Genomic DNA, 22798 nt, shown 5'->3' with positions numbered 1-22798 from the left:
TCCAGTTTCTGGGAATTGGCTGCTCTCTGCAGCTTTTTTTCCCAGGAGCTGGTGCCAAGCAGGCTCCGCCTCCACCTCTGGCGGGCCTCCAGGCGATCTGTGTAGGGCCCTTCTCAGCAGCAGCAGGAAGGCGGACTTCATGCGGGCTGGAAGACACCCAGCAACTGGCCTATGTCTCCTTCACTCCGGCTGTAAACAAGGGCATGGTGGTTGCTTCCAGACCCACACATAGGACTAGCTGCTCCATGTCCTGTGGGAGGGCTGGAACTCCTCTCCACCAATGCCCAGCTAGCTGCCCCATGGACCCTTTAACTTTATCTCTGTTCATGCTATGCAGAGATGGGAGGGAACACCCAGGAGCCTACAAGCCTTGAGGAGGAATCCTCAAGTGACTGGGGATTCCTGGCACTGCGGCAGATCCGTGGCTGGAGCACTGTCTAACCTGCCTCCCTCCCGTCCTATCACAGAGGCTGGGACGAGCCCTGGGCAGCTCCCAGGTGGGCAGAAGCATCTGCTCTCTGGTGGCTGGTTCCAATGAATTCCTCCCTAGGTTACCGCTCAACTGTGCCCGTTTAGGAAGGCATGCCCTTCTCCTTTGCCCTGTATCATGGGGTGGTGACATTTTAAAATCCTGTTGATAGGTGATATTTATCCAGTGGCATATGCAGGCAGTGTGCTGCACACTTAGGCGAATTATCTAATCTTGTCTGCACAGCAGCTCTGTGAGAGGCATGGTAGTCACCCTCCCTGTCTTACCAGGGGAAATCTCATTCGTCTCCCTCCCCAGGGGCTGGATTTGCCTGTGCAGGCAGGGACCATGCCTGGTTCTGCTCGGTACCATGGCGCCTGGCATGCCCCTGGTGGATGCTCCATGCTGGCCAGCCAAACAAGGGGAGGATAAAGGCATCTCTGGGACTCTGATCCTTCCCAATGGCCTAATTTGAGAACAATTGTTCCAGTGCTATAATCTTAAAGTGAAAAAGTAGGACTCAAAATGTGTCTGTGCTTATGCAGAGGAGTCATGGACACGTGACATGTTGGTCATGAGTGTGAGCTCAGGGTCCTGCTATTTTAGCGGGGAATCTTAGTTTTGCATTTTTCCAGCTGTGTGGTTTGGGATGAGATGCCTAAATTCCTGAGGGCTCAGTTTCCTTTTCTATAACAGCAGGGATGATAACAATAATCTGTCTGACAGGGTGGTTGTGGGGATGCAATGAGTTATTATGCATAAAGTTACTTAGTACAGTGCCTGCCCTAGTGAGCACTAGGTTGGCATTTGTTGTTTTAATTAGTAAACAGGGACAGGGTGAGCTGGGTACATGGACAGGCATGATGTTAATGGCACATGGCAAACTGGCCTTGTAAAGCAGGAAGCAGTTCACTTCCTTCTTTCTGGGCGCCTTGGCTCCTTGGCCTCTCCCACAGGCTGCTGTGCCCTGTGGGAGCCGCCCTTCAACCCATGGGCAGCTAAATTTCCCTGCTCCTTTGAGCAAGGTGTGTGTTTGTTGAGAGACACAGGAGGCGGCAGCACCATGAAGGGACCTCATGAATGGGCTGAGGGACCAAGTGGCCTGGGTCAGCGGGGACACGTGGATGGTCTCGTGGGTGTCCACAGCCGAGCATGTCCATGGAGTTCTCCGGGCAAGGATACTGGGTAGATTGCCATGCCCTCCTGCAGGAGATCCTCCTGGCCCAGTGCAGGACAGCTGACCAGGTGCCTTCTCTGGACTCCTATTCGTAGCTCCTGTCCCAGCCTCATGGGCATCCTAGACCAGCCTTTCAGGAACAGTGAGGTAGAGAGAGAAAAGTTCTCAGCCGATTGCGTTGAAATCTCCATCTACTGAGGAGAAAGCTTGAAGTGACTGAGTTTACTTGGGACTTCTGCCATCAGGGAGAATGGCACTCAAGAAAGAAATGAACTCCACATATAGAAAAATAATGAAAGTGATATTTTTTGCAAAGATACCAATGTGACTTATGAAATTCTTACCACAGCAGGCATCTATATGTTTTCCTTCCTGTCTATAATATCAAAATATGTGTACTTGTGTTTATATATATATGAGAAAAATGTATGTAAGACAACAATTTATATTTATATAAAGAAAGAAAAATCAGGTTATTGGTTATCTTTGAGTGAAGGGAGTATAAGTTGTTTTAAAATTTGTCCTTAATTTTTCGTAATACACTTTACTGTATCTTTCTAATTTTCTCAAGTAAAGATGACCCAAAAGATAAAATAATTTATATATATGTATTCTTAGCTATGAGCATTGTTCTTCGTATCAGGCAAATTGAGCTAAGTAGGGTGATGTGTGGAGAAGGCAATGGCATCCCGCTCCAGTACTCTTGCCTGGGAAATCCCGTGGACGGAGGAGCCTGGTGGGCTACAGTCCATGGGGTCACAAAGAGTCGGAAATGACTGAGCGACTTCACTTTCACTTTCATGCACTGGAGAAGAAGATGGCAACCCACTCCAGTACTGTTGCCTGGAGAGTCCCAGGGATGGGAGCCTGGTGGGCTGCCGTCTATGGGGTCACACAGAGTCAGACACGACTGAAGTGACTTAGCAGCAGCAGCAGCAGGGTGATGTGTGAGGATGACAGCAAGGCTTTAGGCCAGGGTATCTGTCCCCAGATCCCACCCTCCCTCCCCCGAGCATGCTTGATTGGGGTCATCTCATTGCCACATAAGTTCCCTTGAAGCATTTGTGTCAAATGTGAAAGTCACCCCAGGGGAGCAGAGAGTCCTAACACCTGGCTCACGATGCCAGCCATGCAGGATCCTTCCGTCCACTTTACAGGTTAGAAACCAGACCCTTGGGGAGCCTGGGCACTTATGCAGGGCCGCACAGTCAGGAGCAGCAGAACCTGGGCTCCACCTTGGGTGTGCCTCATGCAACACAGCAGCTGGTGGTCAGCAGAAGGGGCTCTGGCCCCAGCCCCTCAGTACCTGATGGGGCTTTATGGCTCAGAGAGAATAAAAGCTTCGAGGCTTTTGTGATTTGCTCAAGGTCACCCAGCAAGGGGCAGGGTTGGAAGGAGAATTCTGGTGCTCCACGCCAGTGTATAGAAAGATGCTCAGAAAAGAGCTGCAATGAGGGAGAAAGGGCGAAAGAAAGCAAAGCAATCACAAGAAAAGAAAGAGACTACAAGTGATTCCCGGAACAAAGAACACAGTCCTGTGTGTGTGTGTGTGTGTGTGTGCACGCGCGCGCGTCTGCGTGCACTAGGGGTGAATGGCAATGGCACTGTCAAGCCTGGAGAGGCAGGAGGTGAGAATGAGAGGTAAGGAGTGGGCAGAGGGAAGGAAAGAAAGAGACAGATGGGAAACAGTCCATGAGAGCCAAAAACCTCCAGTCTGACAAATGTTTATTTTATTTCGTGTTGATAACAGGGGAAAAAAATTGCTGACGGAAACTCACAGCTAGCAAAGGCTAGCGCCAGCTCTCCAGACCCCAGTGAAGAGTGCCTTTCCCCAGAAGGCCGGGCCCCACCTTGGGTGCAGACCCCAGCAGAGCATAAGGCTTACCAGGAGAGCCTACCTGAGGAGCCTATTGCAGCAGAAAGTGCCCTGAAATACAGCCCAGGGCTAAAGTCCATAGTAAGTCAGGGCTGGCAGGCTGATCCGCTTCTCAGAGCCCTGGAGTCCTGGACTGTGAAATGTACATGGTCCTTCTTGCACTGTCCACTTGTGGAAGCTGTTGGGAGGACTTCGCTTCTGGCCACTTGGAATAACAGGCACTGGATCTAGCCTCCTGTCTGAACAAAAAATAGAACGTACGAAACCGTAATTTTCAAGACATTGGGCATCAGTAAGTGAAGTGCTGTGATCCCCGAGGGAAGGGAAACAAGTAAGGTGAGCTCTATGGTGGCACCTGGTTACCTGCCTGGAGCAGACCCGGGCTGCCTCACAGGGAGGGGAGGCCTAAGGAGCTGGTGGACTCCCTGATTGGAGGGGATGGAGCCGAGGGTGCAGGGAAACTTCAGTTGATGGAGTGCCGGATGGGGAGGGACAGAGGGGACCCCAGAAAGCTGCACAGAGTTCCCCTCCAGCACTGACGGGGTTCTCATCAGCGTCTGCATGTGAGGAGGCTGCCTGAGGCCTGGGTAAAACCACTGAAAGGACTTTCAGGGATAGAGCATGGAGCTTACTTGGGAATGACTATAGTTTCTGTTCCCACCAGCCAGCCTGGGAAACTCACAACTCAGAGGGCATTGTGTTTACTGCTCTAATGCCCCCAACCTGCATTCAAATATTTCTGCTCGTTCAGAAAAATGTCCTTATTTCCAGGCACTTTGTTTGACTTTGGTCCAAACTCGATCCTCTCTTTGTATTTGGTTTTCATGGCTCTTAACAGAACAGCTTCTCTGCCCTCTTCTCCCCCTCATGTTGCCTGCCTTTGGCTCAATGAAGACTAGAATGTCCCGCATTCAGGATTTGCTTGCTTTCTTTCTGGTGGTGGTGTTGAAGTAGTTCATCTCTCCTTGATGTCTCTCTTACGCTAAAGGATTGATCTAAAGGCTTCTCCAAATTCAGGTTCATTTCTTTTGCTGAGAACACAGGTGGTGCTTGCCTTCTTTTTTTCGAGGCCATAATGCTCTGTGTTGATTCCCAGTCAGCTCATATCAGGAATTGGTTGTTCACTTCAGCTGGCTGATAAACCAGTGTTCTGGCATGCTAACTACCCACAGCTTTGTTTCTTTTCATCCCACGTGAGAAAGCATGTTAAGATAACATGTAGTTTAGAATGGTGCTGTAACCCTGAATCCACTCACTGAAAAAATCCTTCCAAACTTCGATCCTTTTTTCAGCCTTAGCAATCATAGCAAATGTGGCGACACATGGCATGCCACCACCTACACCGATGAGCAGACTTGTCAAGTAACTGGGATCGTGAACAAGCCCCTAAGTACTTCAGAATAGCCAGGGCATCCAACAGGTCATTCCTGTTTGACCCCTTTTTATAACAGCTGAGAAGTTGGTATTTGGGCTTCCCAGTGTTGGAGACTGCAATCTTTTCCTTGAGGTGGCCCATTTCGTTGGTCAGTTTGTTAGAAAGTTGAGCCTCCTTGTAAATCCAATGAGTCCAATTGTCTGTTGGAATTTTACCCTGAGGAGCCAAGCAGATGATATTGATCACTAAAACCTGACCACCTACCCTCCAAGCAACACCCCCCGCCCCCCACCCAGGTCTTTGCTGGTCATGACTTCACACCCTCTCACCCTTCTTTCCTACCTGTGACCTCGGGACACAGTCCGGGTGCTGGACTGTGTCAGTGGCTCTTGAACAGAAGATGGGCTTGAGGTGTGAGAGATTCCTCTGTAGAGGGGATGGGCTTGCTCCCTGTTGCCTTCTAGAATCCAGGTTCTTAGGCGTGTCCCCTCCCTGACTCTGAGCCCCAGGGCAATCTGACCCCCATGCAGGAGAGAAATGTACCATCCAAAGGGAGACCTCATGTGTCCTCACATCCTTTCAAGTGGCTGGTAGGGGAAGGGAGTGCCCAGCTCCATCCATTAAGGATGAGCCAGCTATTCTAACCCACTTGAGAGGTTTTAAAAGTAGAGCCAAGAATTTAACTTCAATATGTACTTTACCTCCCCAAATCAAATCATCTCATTTTCAGCACAGTTGTTGAGCAGACATTCTTGTGGGGTTAATGCTGCCGTTTTTCCAGAAGCTCTTGTGTGGGATGGAGGTCAGGATTTTGCAGGCTCAGAGCTATTTCCATCACCAGCTGGTTGATTGTCCTGGGGACTCGCCGGCTCCATTTAAGATGTCTCTCCTGTCTGGTCCCTGCCCAGTGCCATCTTCTCTGTCTTCATCTCCTCTCTCCAGGATTCCCAGAAGAGCCTTTTAAATGTCCTTTAATCTTCCCTAGGGAGCCTCTGCTTCCCCTAAATGTCAATTTTATACTAATTGCCCACCCCTTCCCAACCTAGTTCCCTAGACTGTCTTTCAAGGGCTTCATTCTTTATCCCCATAGACCTGAGTCCCTTCTTGCATGGCTTCTACCCTCCTTCTTCTGAAACTTATCAAGCAGACCTTATCTGTTCCTACCTTGCTGTTGAATGAGTACCTCTTTCTAGGTCAACTTCTTACAGGAAGCCTTCCCTAATTATCCTTATCCTCTTCATGGACTTCTCCCTTCTCTGGCCTCCAGTGTCACACAAACCCATGGACCAGTTTATTCTCTCCCTGGCCAATTTGTAAGTCCCTGGAGGAGTGGGGCCAAAATGTCTGTGTCAGAGACAGTGAGTCTCTGAGAGTCCAGAGTCACATCCATGAGTTCAGAGTCACATGAGATGTCCAGAGACATCTCATAAGATGCCATGGTCATCCCTCACATATCCAGCCCTCCTGGCTGGAAAGTGGGGCCAGCTGACTAGTTCTAGACTGTGAGCAGCAGTGACATGTGTCACTACTTGGTTGAGGCAATTAAGAGCTGGTAGGAGTCTTCCATCCCTTCTTTCCCCTCTGCAGCAACCACAGATGCTGTGTGATCCAAGTGGCACAGTTCCATGATGACAGATCCTCTGTCAGCCTTGTTCCCTGCATGACTGTGTGGATCAGAGCTTCCTACTGCCCTGCATTAGACATGTAATATGATCAAGAGACAGAACTTTATCCTGTTAAGTCTCTGGGACTTTTTCCCCTAATGCAGCAGCTAGCATTGTTTAACATTAATACTGCATCTTCTTTGTTGTCCCCCCGCCCCCACAACCATCTTCACTTCACTCTTCCTGGAAGCCCTGAGCACAGATGTCACTTAGTGTAAATAGATTCAGTCAATGAGGCTTTTTAGTCTAAATGATGGATATCATGGGATGGTAACTGAGACATGGAACTCATAAATAGAATGACTTAAGAGGACGTTCTCAGCAGCATCATGGCCAGTAGAAACCGCCCATGAACTTAGCCTCCTGCATAGGCCACTGTCCACTGGCCTCACTGACCAAACCCTGGAACTCTGTAGCAGGCTGACCTAGACGCACAACCAGAGCTGGGATTCCTCTAGCTCTGTGACTCTGGAGTAATCACATGTCCTCTCAGAGCCTTGAGTTCGTCATCCAAAAGTTGACCAAATGATGTCTGTTCTCAGAACCTGGAACACCCCAACTCTGCCCTTCTAGGAAGACCAGTGTGCTTCCCAGAAGATGAGGGCTTCTGGGGCCAACACTACTGTGGCTGTGTGGGTGTGACACTCAGCTTCCCCTCGGTCCTGGATATTTGATGTGAAGAAGGTAAAATTGTGATGTGGCAGGGGGAGGACATTATTGGGGTCACAAAGCTTTAGACTGTGGTCTGCCATATGTCTGGTCATGCTTTTTCTGGGGTGGAGAACGTGCTGGAAAGGCGGGGCAGGACTCCTGACGGGAGAGTGTACAGGCAGTCCCTACCCTCAGCACGATGTTAGTTAGAAATTCACCTATTGAATGCAAGCCCTTTGAAGGTGTGGCTGTGACTTTCTCACAACCTCATGCGAGTGTCCTGTTTGGAGCCTGGTCCAGAGAAAGTGCTAGAAGGGTATTTGGCTTCCCCTTGCGGTGGCGGGGGGCGGGGGGGGGGGCTGGTGCATTACAACAAGCGCTGGACTATCACATCCAGGGAGATCCAGACTGCCGTGCGCTTGCTGCTACCTGGGGAGCTGGCCAAGCACTCCACGTCCAAGGGCACTAAGGCTGTCACCAAGTATACCAGCTCCAAGTAAATGTAATATGCCTAGCCCCTGTTAACAGAGAAGGCAATGGCACCCCACTCCAGTACTCTTGCCTGGAAAATCCCATGGATGGAGGGCCTGGTGGGCTGTAGTCCACGGGGTCGCTAAAAGTCGGACACAACTGAGTGACTTCACTTTCACTGGGGTGGTGAGTGTCCTGTGGGTGGTTGTATATATAAGCTGAGGCTGGATGCTAACTGGGCAGAGATGCAGCAGAGGGTGTCCTGAACTCTGGGAAAGCAGATGAGATGACCAGGCAGATTCATCCCAGGCTGAGATTCGCCGTGGTGAGGCTGCGTGGGACACTGCGGCAACCAGCCCTCCAGGCTGCGGGCTCAGGGGAAGCCCTGAGGAGGTGCGGTTCCCTCTTGCTTCCACCTTGAGGTGGGCTGCCTGCAGCACATATTCTTAACATATGTTAACCTTGGCGCTCTGCTCCTGCCAAGAAGCTGTCACAGAGGTATTTAGCAGAGGAAGCAGTGTAGGAAGCATTCCCGTTGTTCTTTGGGGCACTGAGCAACTAATGGGGATGTGCAATGAGGGCTGCTGGGTGGGGGTGACCCTGCTGAAGCCTGTTTGGTCCAGCACCAGAGAAGTGGGCGTTAATGATGCCTGGCAGCCAAAGCCCAGGTCCCTCAGTGGTCAGAGGGAAGCACAGATGATCTGCCCGAGCACCTACGGTGTGCCAGGTGCTGGCCTTGGGCCTCACAGCAACCCCACCAGGTGGGCACCATCCATGCAGTTTGCAGGTGAGGAAGCTGCCTCTGGATCAGCCTGACTTTAAGGAAATCTGCCTCTCATGGAACTCTAAGGAAACTGCATCATGATTTCCTCGGTGCCCGGAATCCAGTGAACGCATCCGGGAAGGGGGAGCCTGCGTGTGACGCGTTAGCTGATGCGACTTGTCTGATCTGTGAGGTCATGTGGGAAGCAGAGTCAGCCAATGAGGATGATTTTATTTGACAGAGGTTTTGGGAAAAGCCATTGACATTTGTCATTGGGATCAGGCTATATGGTTTTCACCTTAAGAAGGGTGTGCCTCTTCTGGCCTTTTATTTTCCTCAATCCCAAACACAACATACAAAAACACCTACATGGATGTACATCTCCCTACTTGTACATCTGAATGCACAGTCATGATGCTGCTCACACAATGACACGCCCACATATACCTGCTGGTGTACTCACATGCATACACATGTACCCATATACTTTCACTTGATTTCACTCACACAGTTCACATCTAATTGCCTTCACACACACATGTCCCCCCTCGTGTGAACCTGCTCACCCACATACACACCAAGCAGAGACAGAAAACTCACATTTGCATATGCTTTTTCTCTGAGCGGAGGAATCCTATCTTTTAAAGGAGGGGGTGAGGAAAGTGACAGGGGTTCTCAGCTGCTTTCTGCTCTCCCCACAACTCTCAGAGACAATGAGTAGTTTTATGCAGGAGAACAAAAGAAAGAGGGCAGGTGGGAGGGTCCTGGGGTCCTGGTGGGACCTCTCCAGGGACGAGCTGGTCCTACCTTTACCTCCCTGGATTTCAGTTTCCATGTCACTCGAGCAGGAATGAAGCGCTTCCATCCCCCATCACTCCGCCCTCTAAGTGCAGGTGTGTGGAGGCCATTCAGAGAGGTTGAGTTCTTCTAATGGACCACAAAGCTTGTCCCCTGCTGGCCCAGGTGAAGGAATGAAGCAGCCACACCCTGAACGGGCAGTAACTAAAGGTCAGAGTGTCAGGGCTGCATAGGCCCTTAGCCATTTGGATTCCTCTTTATTTCACAGGTGGGGAAACTGAGGCCAGGAAGGGCCCGGCCCTTGGCACCATTGCTGGCATTTCCGGGTTGCTTAGTGGACACTTGACGAAGGACTGGCAGATGCTGCTGTTTTGCTGCTCTCAGATCAGCTCTTGAGGCATCTGAGAACTTGGAACTTGAAGGCCTGGAAGAGGCAATATTACATTTCATGCACATGGTTGTTGAAACTTGGATGCTGACTGCTCCTCTGACCCCAGGTGGTGACAGACCCTTGTATAGATGCCTAACCCAGGAAGCGAGAGTTCCTTTTGGCCCAGCTGGTCCGGATTCTCCTTGTGCGTGTGTGTGTCCCCACCCCAGGCACACATTCCCACATACTCTCTCTCACACCCCCATTCACACTCACACAGGGAACCCTCTCTGGTGGATGAGACCTGCAGGGAAAAGCAGAAACAGGAAGGGACAAGTTCTCCAGGCTGAGTGCCTCTGCGGTCCCGACCAACATGTCCAGTCTGACCAGTATAAACCGAACTTTGATTTCATGATTCTGGCCAAGCACTGGATTCCATCCATTCCAGCATGAGCCTGAGCTCCGTCTGGTGCCTCCTCTGCAGAAATAAATTCCACTGTGGGCTCGCCAAGTGGTCCCCGACCCTGAGGGCCACAGCTTGAGGAGGGTTAGGACAGTCCTATGGTTGCTCCGAGGATGGAACCATAGACTCCCTCGGGGCTCTGGGAAGAGAAAGGGACAGCAAAGGACATCTAAAATTTTGCCAGATAAAGGAGCAGTGGGCTGGAGCCTTGTGCGCCAGACTGAGGTGCAAAATATGCAGCATATTCAGGTGGGCAAGTGGTCCCATGCCACCAGAGGGGGACAGGAGGGGCCAGAGAGGCAGCATGGGGACTGATGGGAAGGAGATTCAGTGTTTGCTGGGATTGGTGCTATTCTGTGGGTGGGGGAGTGGGTCCCATATTGGGTTTCTAGATAGAAGGGATGAGAAGGGTCACCTTGGTGGCCATGAGGAGCCCGACTAAGTCAGGAAAGTAACATCTAACTAAAGGCACCAGAGTCTCAAGTGAGAGATGGCGGGGAGGGTGGGGGGTGGTCCCTGCCTTCTGGACCTTCCAGGCCAGACAGGAGGTTAAGGCAATAGGTGGGGCAGGTATGTTGGGAAGAGGCCGTGCCAGCAGAGGCTATGGGAAATGAGAGGCTTGGCAAAGGGTTTCTAAGTCAGACCCCAGAAGGGGTCATGGAGTGCAAGGTATCAAGAACAAAAGCGCGGGTTTGGCTGGGGAGGGAGGTGGTCCTGCCATTCCAGAGGTGGGGCAGACAGCAATGTAACATCCCTCCCCAGGCTGCCTCGGGCAGGAACCAGACATTGTTTGCCAGCCTGTGCTGTCCTGGGAGCTGCAGCCCAGAATATTAAAATCTCTCCCAGGTTTATCTCCTCCCCATCTCGCTCGTTTGAAATCCTGGCAATTCGGGGGAGAAAGTTACTTTAATCCTCTGGTTCCTATCATCCTAATTATAGTTTCAATAGACAACGGGCAGGGCTCTAAATGAGATCGGAGGACACGGGAACACATTATGTTGGCGCTAATAATGATCTGTCTTTGTTTTATCATTTCATGTTGTTGCTTCTCATTTTGGCTGCCTGAATTCTTAATGCCTTCGAGTGTCTCCCGGAGATTGCTTCCTCTTGCTGCCAGGCCGGGACACAGTTGCAGACTTGCATATGAAAATACCCAGCCTGGTGCCTTCAGCTAACAAGCCAGCCGCCATTTAAATTTCAATCAGCCCTTCTGTTTGTGTGTGAGTTCCTTGGATGGATGAAATTAGCAATTTTGAAAAATTGATTAAAATTGCTGGTTTCACGAAGCCTCAAAACATCAAAATCAATCTGTTTTTTTTTTTTAAATACATCAAAATTTTTGTTAGACTCCCCATGTCTGCAGTATGAGAAATTGCCAAGCCTGCTGGTGGGGTAGTGGGGAACGAGGAGCTGGGTGGGCTGGGGCTTGTCTTGGCTCTAGACCCACGTCTGTGTGACTTTCTCAAGTGTTTGAACCTCTCTGTTTCTTTCTTTCTTTTTTTTTTTTCCCATCTGTGGAATCCAAAGCTTTGACTAGATGAGGGATCTCTAGAAGGTGCTTCCACCCCTGACACTATATAATTATGTGCTCAAAGTCAGGTGAAAAAGCACATGGATCTTTGCAGGTAGAATCTGCATTTAGATGAAATGAGAATATTAACAACAGGTAGCATAACAGCCAAAATTTTTGGCTAAATCTGGGCACTTTATATGGAGAAGGCAATGGCACCCCACTCCAGTACTTTTGCCTGGAAAATCCCATGGACAGAGGAGCCTGGTGGGCTGCAGTCCATGGGGTCGCAAAGAGTTGGACACGACTGAGCGACTTGACTTTCACTTTTCACTTTCATGCACTGGAGAAGGAAATGGCAACCCACTCCAGCGTTCTTGCCTGGAGAATCCCAGGGACGGGGGAGCCTGGTGGGCTGCCGTCTATGGCGTCGCAGAGTCGGACACGACTGAAGCGACTTAGCAGCAGCAGCAGCAGGCACTTTATATGCATTACTTACATCTTGTGATGAATCATCACAAGAAGACTGTGAAACAATACAACTGTCATCCCCATTTTCAGATGTAGAAATGGAAGCTTATACGCTCCCATGATTCCAGTGCCATATTCCCAGTCCAAGACCTCCTCCCACGTCCAGGTGAATAGCTCCGGATAAAGCCTGTCCTGATCTGCACCTGGGCTCTCCCGGAGAGTCACACGCATGCACATGGCTCCCTGGACCGACAGGGGGACCAGGACACTGGATATTGGCAGCAGACATTTGAGGCATTCCTGGGCTCTCTCTTCTCTGAGTTTTGAGCTGAAGGCTCTGTCCATCAACTTTGCAGCAGAGATGATGCCGAGAGAAGTGAAATAGAAGATGCAAATAAATATCTTATTTTCCCAAATAGTGAGAGCTGCTCAACAGCCCCATACCCACAGTCTTGGTAGAATGAAAACTCTCTAAAGTCATCACTTGGTTCAAGGGGGGAAAAAAAGCCAACTCTGTTTGCTGCCATGGGCAGAGTAAAATTCTTTCATTTCTTGTCCCTCCCTCACTTGCTCCCACTCCCCCCCACCTTGTTCAGTAACTAGGCGTTGCTGTTCCCTCTACTTCAATCTGAGTAAGAGTAGTCACAGGCGCTTTCTTTCGCAGCTCCCCATGGCACAGCTGTCAACAGTGCTTAATCACAAGAATCGCCTAGGACCCTTGTTAAAAAAAAAAAAAGCAGGGGTGCTCAGTACCTGCTCCAGACTTACTGAAAAGAAGCCCAGCCAGTTCAGGAAGCCCTTTTTCTCTAAACATGTTCTCTGTATGTGGACAGCATCTGTGTGGCCCCATCACTAGAGGGTCAGTGTGCAGACAATTGGATTTCTGTTCACAGCCCTATTGCATACTTACTGAAACTCTACTAAAGTTCGTGGGAGAAGATAGAGGCATTCGGGGAAATGCATGTTTTCTAGACCTAGAATTGACTCCCGTACCAGCTCCATCACAAGTGTTCTGTGCCCTTGGGGGGTCACTCACCTCTCTGGTCTGGTGTTCTCTTAGTTAACCCATAAGGACAGTGGTCCTTCTCTCCAGATGGTTTTCAGGAGACACACACGGTGTGTGCGGAACACTTGGCAATGTCTGGCACAGAAGGAGGTGCTCAACCAGCAGTTGCTTATTCCTGCCAGAGGACACCCACGGTGGCCCTAAGGGGGCCTGTGGCTTCTGTGAGTCCCCAAGCGACCGGCCATTCCCAGAGCGTGTAATTTCCCTTTCAAGAGAGGTGGCTGGTAGGCGGTAGGCTAGGCTCACTCCCCAGGGAAGTGACTTGCTCCTTTCACCAGCTATTATTGTATTTAAAATAAATTTGGGACGCAGCCTGGTATAAGCTACTGTGTATTATGGGTCTTCGGGGAATTCTCGTAAAGCAGTGATGGGCACACGGGCTACTTTTATAGGCAGTGCAGACAACAGGCTGGAAGGAGGCAAGGGATGATGATGGAGGGAATTTGACCTGGTTTTCTGGTGAGTTCTGGTCCATTCAAGACACTTTTCTTGACCACCTTGAACATCTGGTGTACGACACAGCTGCCACCACTGAGGTGGGAAATCAGGGGTTCCCAGAGAACAAGGAATTCTGACTCCGTAGCAGTCAGCCCTCACTTTTTTGTTGGGAGGGAGAAAACTTCAGCTCTGCCGGGCTTAAGTGGAAAGGGAGGTGATTGACTCACCTCCAGGAGTCAGGCATGACTGGACCCAGGTTCTGTATGGATCTGTTAGTTCCATCTCTCAGTCTTTGTTTCTTTGTGTTGACTTCGGCCTCAGGCTGGCTGTCCCCACAGGTGGCAGAAATGGCCCCAGCAGCTCCAGGCTCACATCCTGCCTGATAGATACTAAACCTCTCTCCCCAGTGGTTTCAACCAGATCCTGGCACCCACTCTCCTTGGCTCACCAGGGCCATTGCCCCTCCCTGAACAAATGCCTGTGGCCTGAGGAAGGGGGACCCTGACTGTCCAGGCCTGGCTCACCTGCCCATCTCAGGGCCAGGAGCGGAGAGTCAGGAAGGAGCAGTTTCTGTAGGACGGGAGCTCAGAAGCTGAGTGGGCAAAACCAAGAGCTGTCCAGTCCCTGTGGTCAAGCAGCCCAGGCCCAATGACAGAACTGAGGATGTCTTCTTACTGTCCCCGACTGCCCACCCCACCTCTTCCACAACCACCCCCCCCCCATTGTATAGGCTCTTGGTTTTGACCTATTGAAAACACATGATGATCAAGACAGTTGGAAAAATTTGAACATTGTCTTAATTTGGAGTCCCCCCAAGTGGATGCTGAGACTGGAATCAGGGTGTGAGAAGCACCGTGAGGGCTGCAGAGTGACACAGCCAGGGAGGAATATCAGTGCTGGCTGAGCTAGGCGTCAGGCTCCTGCTGTGGGCCGTGAGAGTTCAGCTGCATTGGGCCCCGCTTAGTGACTGCACACAGCACACTCAGCAGGGTCCCTTCAAGGGGCAAGGAGGCTTGGGTGCCTAGTGACCAAGTCCTGTCCCTCAGTGGCTGAGGGTTGCTCCTGGGGTTTAACTGCCTGGCACCTTGAGCTCGCCGCCTTACGGGGAAACAGTCTCACAGCAGTAGCCTGCCCTCAAATGGACATGCAGGTGCTTGAGCTGGAAGTGTGCGTGTGTAAAGGTGTGCCCCACTGCAGCTGCAACTGACTCCCAGGGAGGAGGGCCAGGAGAGATGGGACGGATGCCGGCAGCATCTGCTACAAATTGAGACTGGGCATTATTAAGAAATTTTTAAAAATTTTGCTAGGCATCTTAATGACATTGTAATGGACATAGGAATATGTTCTTATTTTCAAAAGAAATGTGAAGAATTTAAGTGTGAAAGATAGTGATATTTGTAATTTAAAATATTTTGGCAAAAAAAAAAAAAAAGAAGCAAATAGTACAAAATGTTAGCAGTTGTTTAGTCTAGATGACAGTTATATATCTGTGGGTATTAATGACACCATCTCTACCTTTTGGTAAGTTTGTAAATGTTCGTAATCAAAAATAAGACCCAAGGTGACACTAGGAAGTCTGTGTTTGGTGATTGGGTGGTGGCTGCTTCTCCCTGTCCCTGGCTAGAGTTCTTGCCTTTCCTCTAAATTGTGTGCAGTGGCACAGATTGTAAAGAATCTGCCTGCAATGCAGGGGACCTGGGTTCAGTCCCTAGGTTGGGAAGATCCCCTGGAGAAGGGAACGGCTATCCACCCCAGTCTTCTTGCCTGGAGAATTCCATGGACAGAGGAGCCTGGCAGGCTACAGTCCATTGGGTTGCAAAGAGTCAGACATGACTAAGTGACTAACACTTCCACTTTTTCACTTGCAGAACTGTCAGGGCCTCAGTTTCTCTGTATGTAAGTGAAGGACAGGTTTGTTCCAGATTCCTGCCATGCTCGGAGGATCTATGGATCAGTGAACAGTTTCTGAAGTGCAGTGAAAATTCTAGAGTATCAACAGAAAGAGCTTTAGAACTCCTAGTCTAGTCACCCCTACCACCCTCCCCGCTGAACCTTGGGTTGGGGGATGCTGGGCCACTTCTGAGTTACTCAAAGACTCAGCCTTTGACTTGGAAAATGAATCCACTTTCAGCTATCCCCTCTTTTTTCCCCAGGCCTGACGCTGGGCTTCTGGGCTTCGGCATGATTGAAGCCTGGTGAGAAGGGCCAGTACAGGGAGGAAAGCAAGGTCCTGGACCTCATGCAACGAAAAGTGTCCCAGAAGTACGTGCATATATTCCTGCTATATGGTAAGTTTTTACCATAAATGATGTTGAATTGTGTCAATTGAGTTAATGTTTTTTGAGATAATCATATGATTTAACAGATGTTGGAATATCAAACTAACTTTTTATTCCTAGATAAATCCCTGAGTCATAGTGTATTGTTCTTTTTGTATGTCATTGAATGTAGTTTGCTCATATTTTAAAAGTGTTTTTGCCCCATGAAGAGTATTGATCTGTAGGTTTCTATTTTAATATTTTTTCCTGGTTTTGGCTTCAAGATAAGTTGGCTTCATGAGTTGTGAAGGGTTTTCTCTTTCTGTTTTCTGAAGGAGTTTGATAGATTTGGTTTTTTTTTATAACTTAAAAATTTCTAATTTTTAAAAATAGAATTTACCAGGAAAACTTTTGGAACAGATACTTTCTTTGTAGGAAAATTATGACTATAAATTCAGTTTGCTTAGGAGATACAGGATCATTCAGTCTTTCCATTTCTTCTTGAATGAGTTTTGGTAGCTTATACCCTTCAAGGAATTTGTGAATTTTCTCTAAGCCCTTGAATTTATGGTGTGAAATTGTTTATACTGTTTATTTTTACCATACGCTTTTGTCTTTAAGTAAAATTCCTTTTTATGAAATCTACTTTACTTGATATCAATGTAGTTAATAGAACTTTCTTTTCCAAAATTAAACAATGATTTTGTTACTTTTTATTGAGCTTTATTGACAATAGAACATTTTTTTACTGCTACCTTTAAAAAATTTAAATATAATCTATATAATCTACCTATGTTAGTTCCAGGTGTACAACATAGTAACCTGGTACTTATATACATTCCGATATATAATGATCATCACAATAAACCCAGTTACCACCTGTCATCATACAAAGTTATTGCAGTATCATTGACTTTATAGCCATGCTGAATAGAACCTTCTTGAAATTGGTGTTTGGGTGGTATATTTTATTCTATCCTTTATTTTTAAACTGTCTATATCTGTGTATTTAAATGTGTATCTTACAGACAGTGTGTATTTTGGTCTTGCTTTTTTTAATCTAGTCTGTCAATCTTGGGCCTTTGAATTGGAATGGTCATTGGTAGATTGGGTTCAAATATATCATCTTGCTATTTGTTTTCTATTTTTTCCATTTTTCCTTGTTTCACTTTTTTCCCTGTTTTGTTTTGTAGTCACTGCTATACTTTTTAGAATTCCATTCTACCTTCTCTGTAAGCTTATTTGCTATACCTCTGTTTTACATTTTTAGTGATTGCTTTAGAATTCATAATATACATGTTTAACTTATCAAAGTCTGCTGCTGCTGCTGCTGCTGCTGCTGCTAAGTCGCTTCAGTCGTGTCCGACTCTGTGCGACCCCATAGATGGCAGCCCACCAGGCTTCCCCGTCCCTGGGATTCTCCAGGCAAGAACACTGGAGTGGGTTGCCATTTCCTTCTCCAATGCATGAAAGTGAAAAGTGAAAGTGAAGTCGCTCAGTTGTATCAAAGTCTACTTTCTAATAATATAATACCACTTTATGTATAATGTAAAAACCTTCCAACAATGTAATTCCTTTTCCCTTCCTGTCCCTTGTGCTAGTGTTGTTATATATTCTATTTACACATATCTTATAAACTCCACAGTATACTGTTATTTTTATATTAGGTAGTCAGCTACATTTAAAAATAGTAAATGAGAAAATGTACATTTTAATCTACCCACATAAGAGCATTCCCAATACTCTTCATTTGCTTGTATAGACCTGATTTCTATCTGATATTTTAGCTGGAAGAACTTTAGTTAATAATTCTTATAATTCATGTCTGCTAGTGATAATCATTTCTCTAAGTTTTTATTTATCTGAAAATTCTTTATTTTGTCTTTACTTTTGAAGGATATTATCACTTGATATAGAATTCTGGGCTGATAGTCATTTCCCCTTCCTCTTTATCCATCAGACATTGTTCCATTGTCTTCTGGCTTGCATAGTTTCTCTTGAGTAGTCTTTGTGATTTTTAGTCAAGTTTCCCTATAAGCAATATAGGGAAACTTTTTTCTCTGACTAAAGATTTTCTCTTTAACATTGGTTTTCATTAACTTGATTGTGATGTGCTTTGAAGTGATTTTCTTTGTATTTATCCTGCCTTGGGGTTTGTTGAATTTTTTGGATATGTCAATTTATATTTTTAATAAAATTAAAAAAAAAACTTTCAGCTGTTACTCCTTCAAATAATTTTTGTGTTCTGTTTCTTTGGGGACTCTAAATTATACACTCGGTACATCACTTAATACTAGAGTGATACCCACTCCAAATATTCTGACTTAAATGGTCAGAGTAGAGGCGTTAGTATTTAAAAAGGTTTTCCTAGTTAGTGCTCATGTGCACCTATGGTTGAAAGCTATGGACCTCATCCAACCTTCCCAAGTTAGAGCAGAGGCCACTGAAGCAAAGAATGGTTAGAAGTAAATGTAGGTGAGGCCTTCCCTGGTGGCTCAGTGGTATAGAATCCATCAGCCAATGCAGGAGACACAGGTTGAATCCCTGGTCTGGGAACATCCCACATGCTGAGGGGCAGCTAAGCTCGTGTGCCGCAACTACTGAGCCTATGCTCTAGAGACTTTGAACCACAGCTATTCAGCCCGTGTGCAGCAACTACTGAAACCCATGCCCTAGAGCCTGTGCTGCACAACAGGAAGAGCCACGGCAGTGAGAAGCCCACGTACGGCAACTCTAGTGCAGCCCCTGCTCTCTGCAACTAGATGAAGCCTGTGCAGCAGGGAAGACCCAGCATAACCATAAATAAATCAATAGATAAAATGCAAAAAAAAGTTACCATTTATTAAGGAAAAAAAGAAGTCAATGTAGGTGGGATCACAGTTTGTTGCAAAGCCCACCTAAAACAAAATATAGGATATGTACCTTAAATTCTCTCATAGACTGTCTCTCAGCATCAAAGTATTTGCAGTTGTAGCTGGAGGTCTGCCAGTGCATTTGAATGCAAGATATGCATCCTCAAAACGCAGCATCTAAGGCCAACCTATTAGCTTTGCAAAACTATGGATTTCTGCAGTCCTAAAATCATTTAAATCAGCCTATTACTACAATAGTGCAAACATATAGACATGATGTGAGTCATTGATGGGTTTGACCAAGTTGATGAGACTTCTGCTGTTTAACAGACTTCAACACTCTGGAGAACCCCAGGGCTTATTCTGTCGATGCGCCTATAATTCTGTCTCTAGGTTTACATCAGCGAGGGTGATTTCAGCTTGGTTTCAGTCATTCTACGCATTAAAAAAATAGTGCTTTCACTGAACCAGCAGGAGGCAAATGTTACCTAGATTTTGATATTGAGTAGCATTCTTAGATTTATTGATTCATGTTCCAAATTTCAGAGATTCTAGGATTCCTTGGTGAGATTCTTAGGTGAGAACTTTTTCCCCTTCTTCTATATCCTTCCTCTCCCTTCCCCTCCCCCTCCTTTTTTTCTCTTTCTCTCTCTCCCTCTCCTTCCCTCTTTTTATTCTCTCGCTTTTAAAAATTAACCCTAGGTTGGTCACACCTGCATTGGTAGGACACCTCTTCCTGGAAACTACATTGCAAGATAACAGGGAATTGGATTACCCCGGGGATCTTTTCCTGCTTTGACTTTTTTCTAATTCCATAACATCCCTAGATGACTCTTGGCCAATACCCAGGTTCAGATTTTAGGCTGATAACGACAGCCAGATGATTCCCTTCTCTGCTCCACTCTCCATAGTGCACTGTTAGCTTTTGCTTGGACCTTGACTTTCTGTTTAACTTAGATGAACCGACTCATCAAGCTGGCATTTTGCAGGTGTTTGAAGACAGATGCAGAAAGTGAAAATAAAAAATGATGGTTAACATTTATGAAGTGTGTATAACTGTTTTAAGTGCTTGATGCTCAGAGCCAAACTATAGACAGGCACTAAACACTACCCTCATTTTATATAGGAGGAGACTTCAGCTCAGAGGGACTAAGTAACTTTGGAAAGAATACAATAGATAAGTAACAGACCTGGAATTTGTATGGATATAGTTCTTAAACTTACAGGCTTGTTCTTAACCACTAGCTGGCTGTCACAGGACAGCCCTGTGTTTGGATTAGGTAGGTGGCATCTAAATGCCATGCTTTGAAGGACCACATGGGATTGCCCTTGGTGCTCACTCATATGCCCACAACCTCCTCTGTGAGCTCCTGCATTTGGGTAAAGGCATCACTTACAGTTTCTGCATTCAGATGGACTCAGACTGAATGCATTCAGGTTGAATCTTGGTGCTTCTACTTTCCAGTTTGTGGCCTTGGACCTCAGCTTTGTTATCTGTAAAGTGGGGCTACTAATACCTCCTTCAGAGAGTCGTTACGAAGATTCAGTGAAATTGTAATTGTGAAACACCTGGCCCAGAGGACCTACCACTTTTTAAGGGATGGATTCATAGGAGGAAACATCGTGATCTACTGACTGGCATCAGTGAAAAGCTCCAGAGAATGGAATATAAGCAGGTATTTTAACTTTTTACTTGAAATACAAATTTTTGCATATGGTATAGAGAGTTTCTGTGTACCCTCCTAGCTTTTCCTAATGCTAGGAGAAGGCAATGGCACCCCACTCCAGTACTCTTGCCTGGAAAATCCCATGGACAGAGGAGCCTGGTAGGCTGCAGTCCATGGGATTGCTAAGAGTCGGACATGACTGAGCAACTTCACTTTCACTTTCACTTTCATGCATTGGAGAAGGATATGGCAACCCACTCCAGTGTTCTTGCCTGGAAAATCCCAGGGACGGGAGAGCCTGGTGGGCTGCCGTCTGTGGGGTCGCATAGAGTTGGAAATGACTGAAGCGACTTAGCAGCAGCAGCAGCAGCAGCAGCAGCAGCATCTTATATAATTTATAATGACTAAAAGCAATAAATTAATATTGGGAAATCCTAGTACTAGACCACAGACTTCTCTCAGATGTCACCAGTTCTTTCATTCATGTCCTTCCTCTGTTCCAGGATTCCATCCAGGATCTCATGTCGTGTTCATTGTCACATCTCCTTGGTCCCTTCCAATCTGTGACTGTGCCTTAGTTTGCCTAGCTGTTCATGATCTTGACCTTTCAGAAGGGTACTGAGCAGTTATTTTGTAGGATGGGCCTCAATTTGCATTTGTCTGATTTTCCCCCTCAAGATTAGGTTGAGGTTATACATTTTCTGGGCAAGAATACCACATATGTGATGCACCTTTCTTAGTGCATCGTATCAGGGACCACCTGATGTCAATATGTCCCTTTATTAGTGATGGTGACCTTGATCACACGGTGATGGTGGGCTTGGCTGGGTTTCCCCACTGCAGATTACTGCGTGTGTTCTGCCCTTTGTATTGATAAACATCTTGGAGGGGGTACTTTGAGGCAATTCAAATGTTCTATTTCTCCTCAAATGTTTACCTGTGAATTTTAGCATCTTGTCTATAATAATTACTACTGTGGTGTTGTAAAGGTGAAAATTTAAATTTCCCTCATCCATTCTACATTTATTAATTGGCATTCTTCCATCAGAAAGAGCTGCCTCTATGTCCTTATTTATTTAGTGATTTATTTATAACCTTGTGGATATTTGCTTGATAAGTGAGTTTTAATTTAATATTCTCATTTTTTACTTTGATTGTTCACAGTGTCCCAGCCTTGGCCCTTGCAAGTTGTTTTCTCTGTCCTTTGGATCTGTGGGCAGGGTTTATGAAACCCCAGAGCTCCCCTTGAGGCAGCCAAGGCCAGGCTCTGGTAAGGAGCACCTTGAAGGGGAGTAGAAGTGAGGGGGGAGATGGTGGTGCTTGACACCCCTTCCCCACACAGAATCTGCTTTCCTAAGACCCATTCAATTCTGGAAATTCAGTGGGCAGTGCTATTTCCCTGCTTCATTCTAGAGCTGAGCAAATGAAGGCTTCGGAGGGGAAGGGGCTGTTGAGTGGCGTGCAAGCTGGGTGGGTAGGGTGGGAGGGGAGACCTGAGGCCCATGTCCCTGGCATCCCAGCCTGGCCCTCAGGCCCGCATGCAGTGCCGGTTACAGGGCAGCCTGTTTCAGGAACTGGGCAACCAGGGGCTGGCGTGGGGGGAAGTGGGCTTCATCAGCAGAAGCTCAGGAAACAGGAGGCTTCTGGTGCACAGCCTCTCCAGGAAGCCCTGGGGCCGTTGGCTCTGCTCCCTCTCCTTTCTGCCCAGCTGAAAGGGAGGGGTTTTGGTGCCAAATCCCCAGCTCCGGGCTCAGTGGGGGCCTCTAATCCCCTCCTGGCTCAGGAACATGGTTCAGCCAGGCCTGCTCACTCGCTGGAGGTGCCCTCATAGAGGATTCATGCAGGCCTGGGAACAGGGCACCTTGCGGCCCCAGGCCCACCCAGGGCAGGGCTGGAGGGCTGGCCACAGAGTGTGGGAAACAGGCATAGGGCTGGAGCTGACAGTACATTCTGTGAGTCAAGGGCTACATTAACAGAGGTCCAGTGGGCAGAGGAGGGAGGTGACAGGCCCGTGTGACACACAAGACCAGCCTCTAGCAACTTTGCTGTCTGAGCTCTTCTGGCCCTTAGTATCTGCACAAGCGCCAGACCCTGGGCTGTATGGAGACAAAGCACATCCAACAAAAACAGAAAAGCCTCCTTTCAGTCCTGGAAGCACATACAGAAAGCAGAGGTTGTGGGTTCTGCTGGTCCTTTCTAGTCTACAAGGAGTTTCTTTTTTAACGAGGTGAGCAGAAAAGGGGTTGGGGGTCTCCATTATACAGATGCTGCAACTGAGGCCTGAGAAGAGGGTTGTGGTTTTTCTGGGGAGCTCAGATGATTCCAGGAGGAATCAGGCTTTCCCATTCTCAGGCTATCCCATGGTACCATCCTGTCTTTGAGGCCTGTTCTCCCATATCTGACTGTCTCCATCCATGGTGAGCAGTGCCTAAGGCTCAGTAGATGCTTAGGAAAGTCTT

General features: G+C 47.6%; 1 protein-coding gene across 2 annotated transcripts in view; it reads left to right on the top strand.

The window, feature by feature from the left end:
- LOC147342852 (uncharacterized) overlaps positions 1-22798 on the top strand; it is a 239908-nt gene that overhangs the window by 34691 nt on the left and 182419 nt on the right. The window contains exons 2-4 of one of the 2 annotated variants that reach the window (XR_015156754.1): positions 3397-3858; positions 15716-15850; positions 17091-17976. Coding sequence is in view for 1 of the 2 variants with exons in the window: in XM_086381801.1 (XP_086237927.1) it covers positions 15802-15850 (49 nt within the window). In the remaining variant the exon portion in view is untranslated. Of the gene's footprint in view, positions 1-3396; positions 3859-15715; positions 15851-17090; positions 17977-22798 lie in introns of those variants that run through there. The other variant, XM_086381801.1, reaches the window with a different exon arrangement.

Source organism: Bos grunniens, chromosome 28 (genome assembly GCF_055505025.1).
Source record: "Bos grunniens cultivar Pamir isolate PY7600 chromosome 28, Bosgru_T2T1.0, whole genome shotgun sequence".
Classification (NCBI taxonomy): domain Eukaryota; kingdom Metazoa; phylum Chordata; class Mammalia; order Artiodactyla; family Bovidae; genus Bos; species Bos grunniens.
Note: the sequence above shows the minus strand (reverse complement) of the source record. Positions and strands in the feature narration are given on the sequence as shown.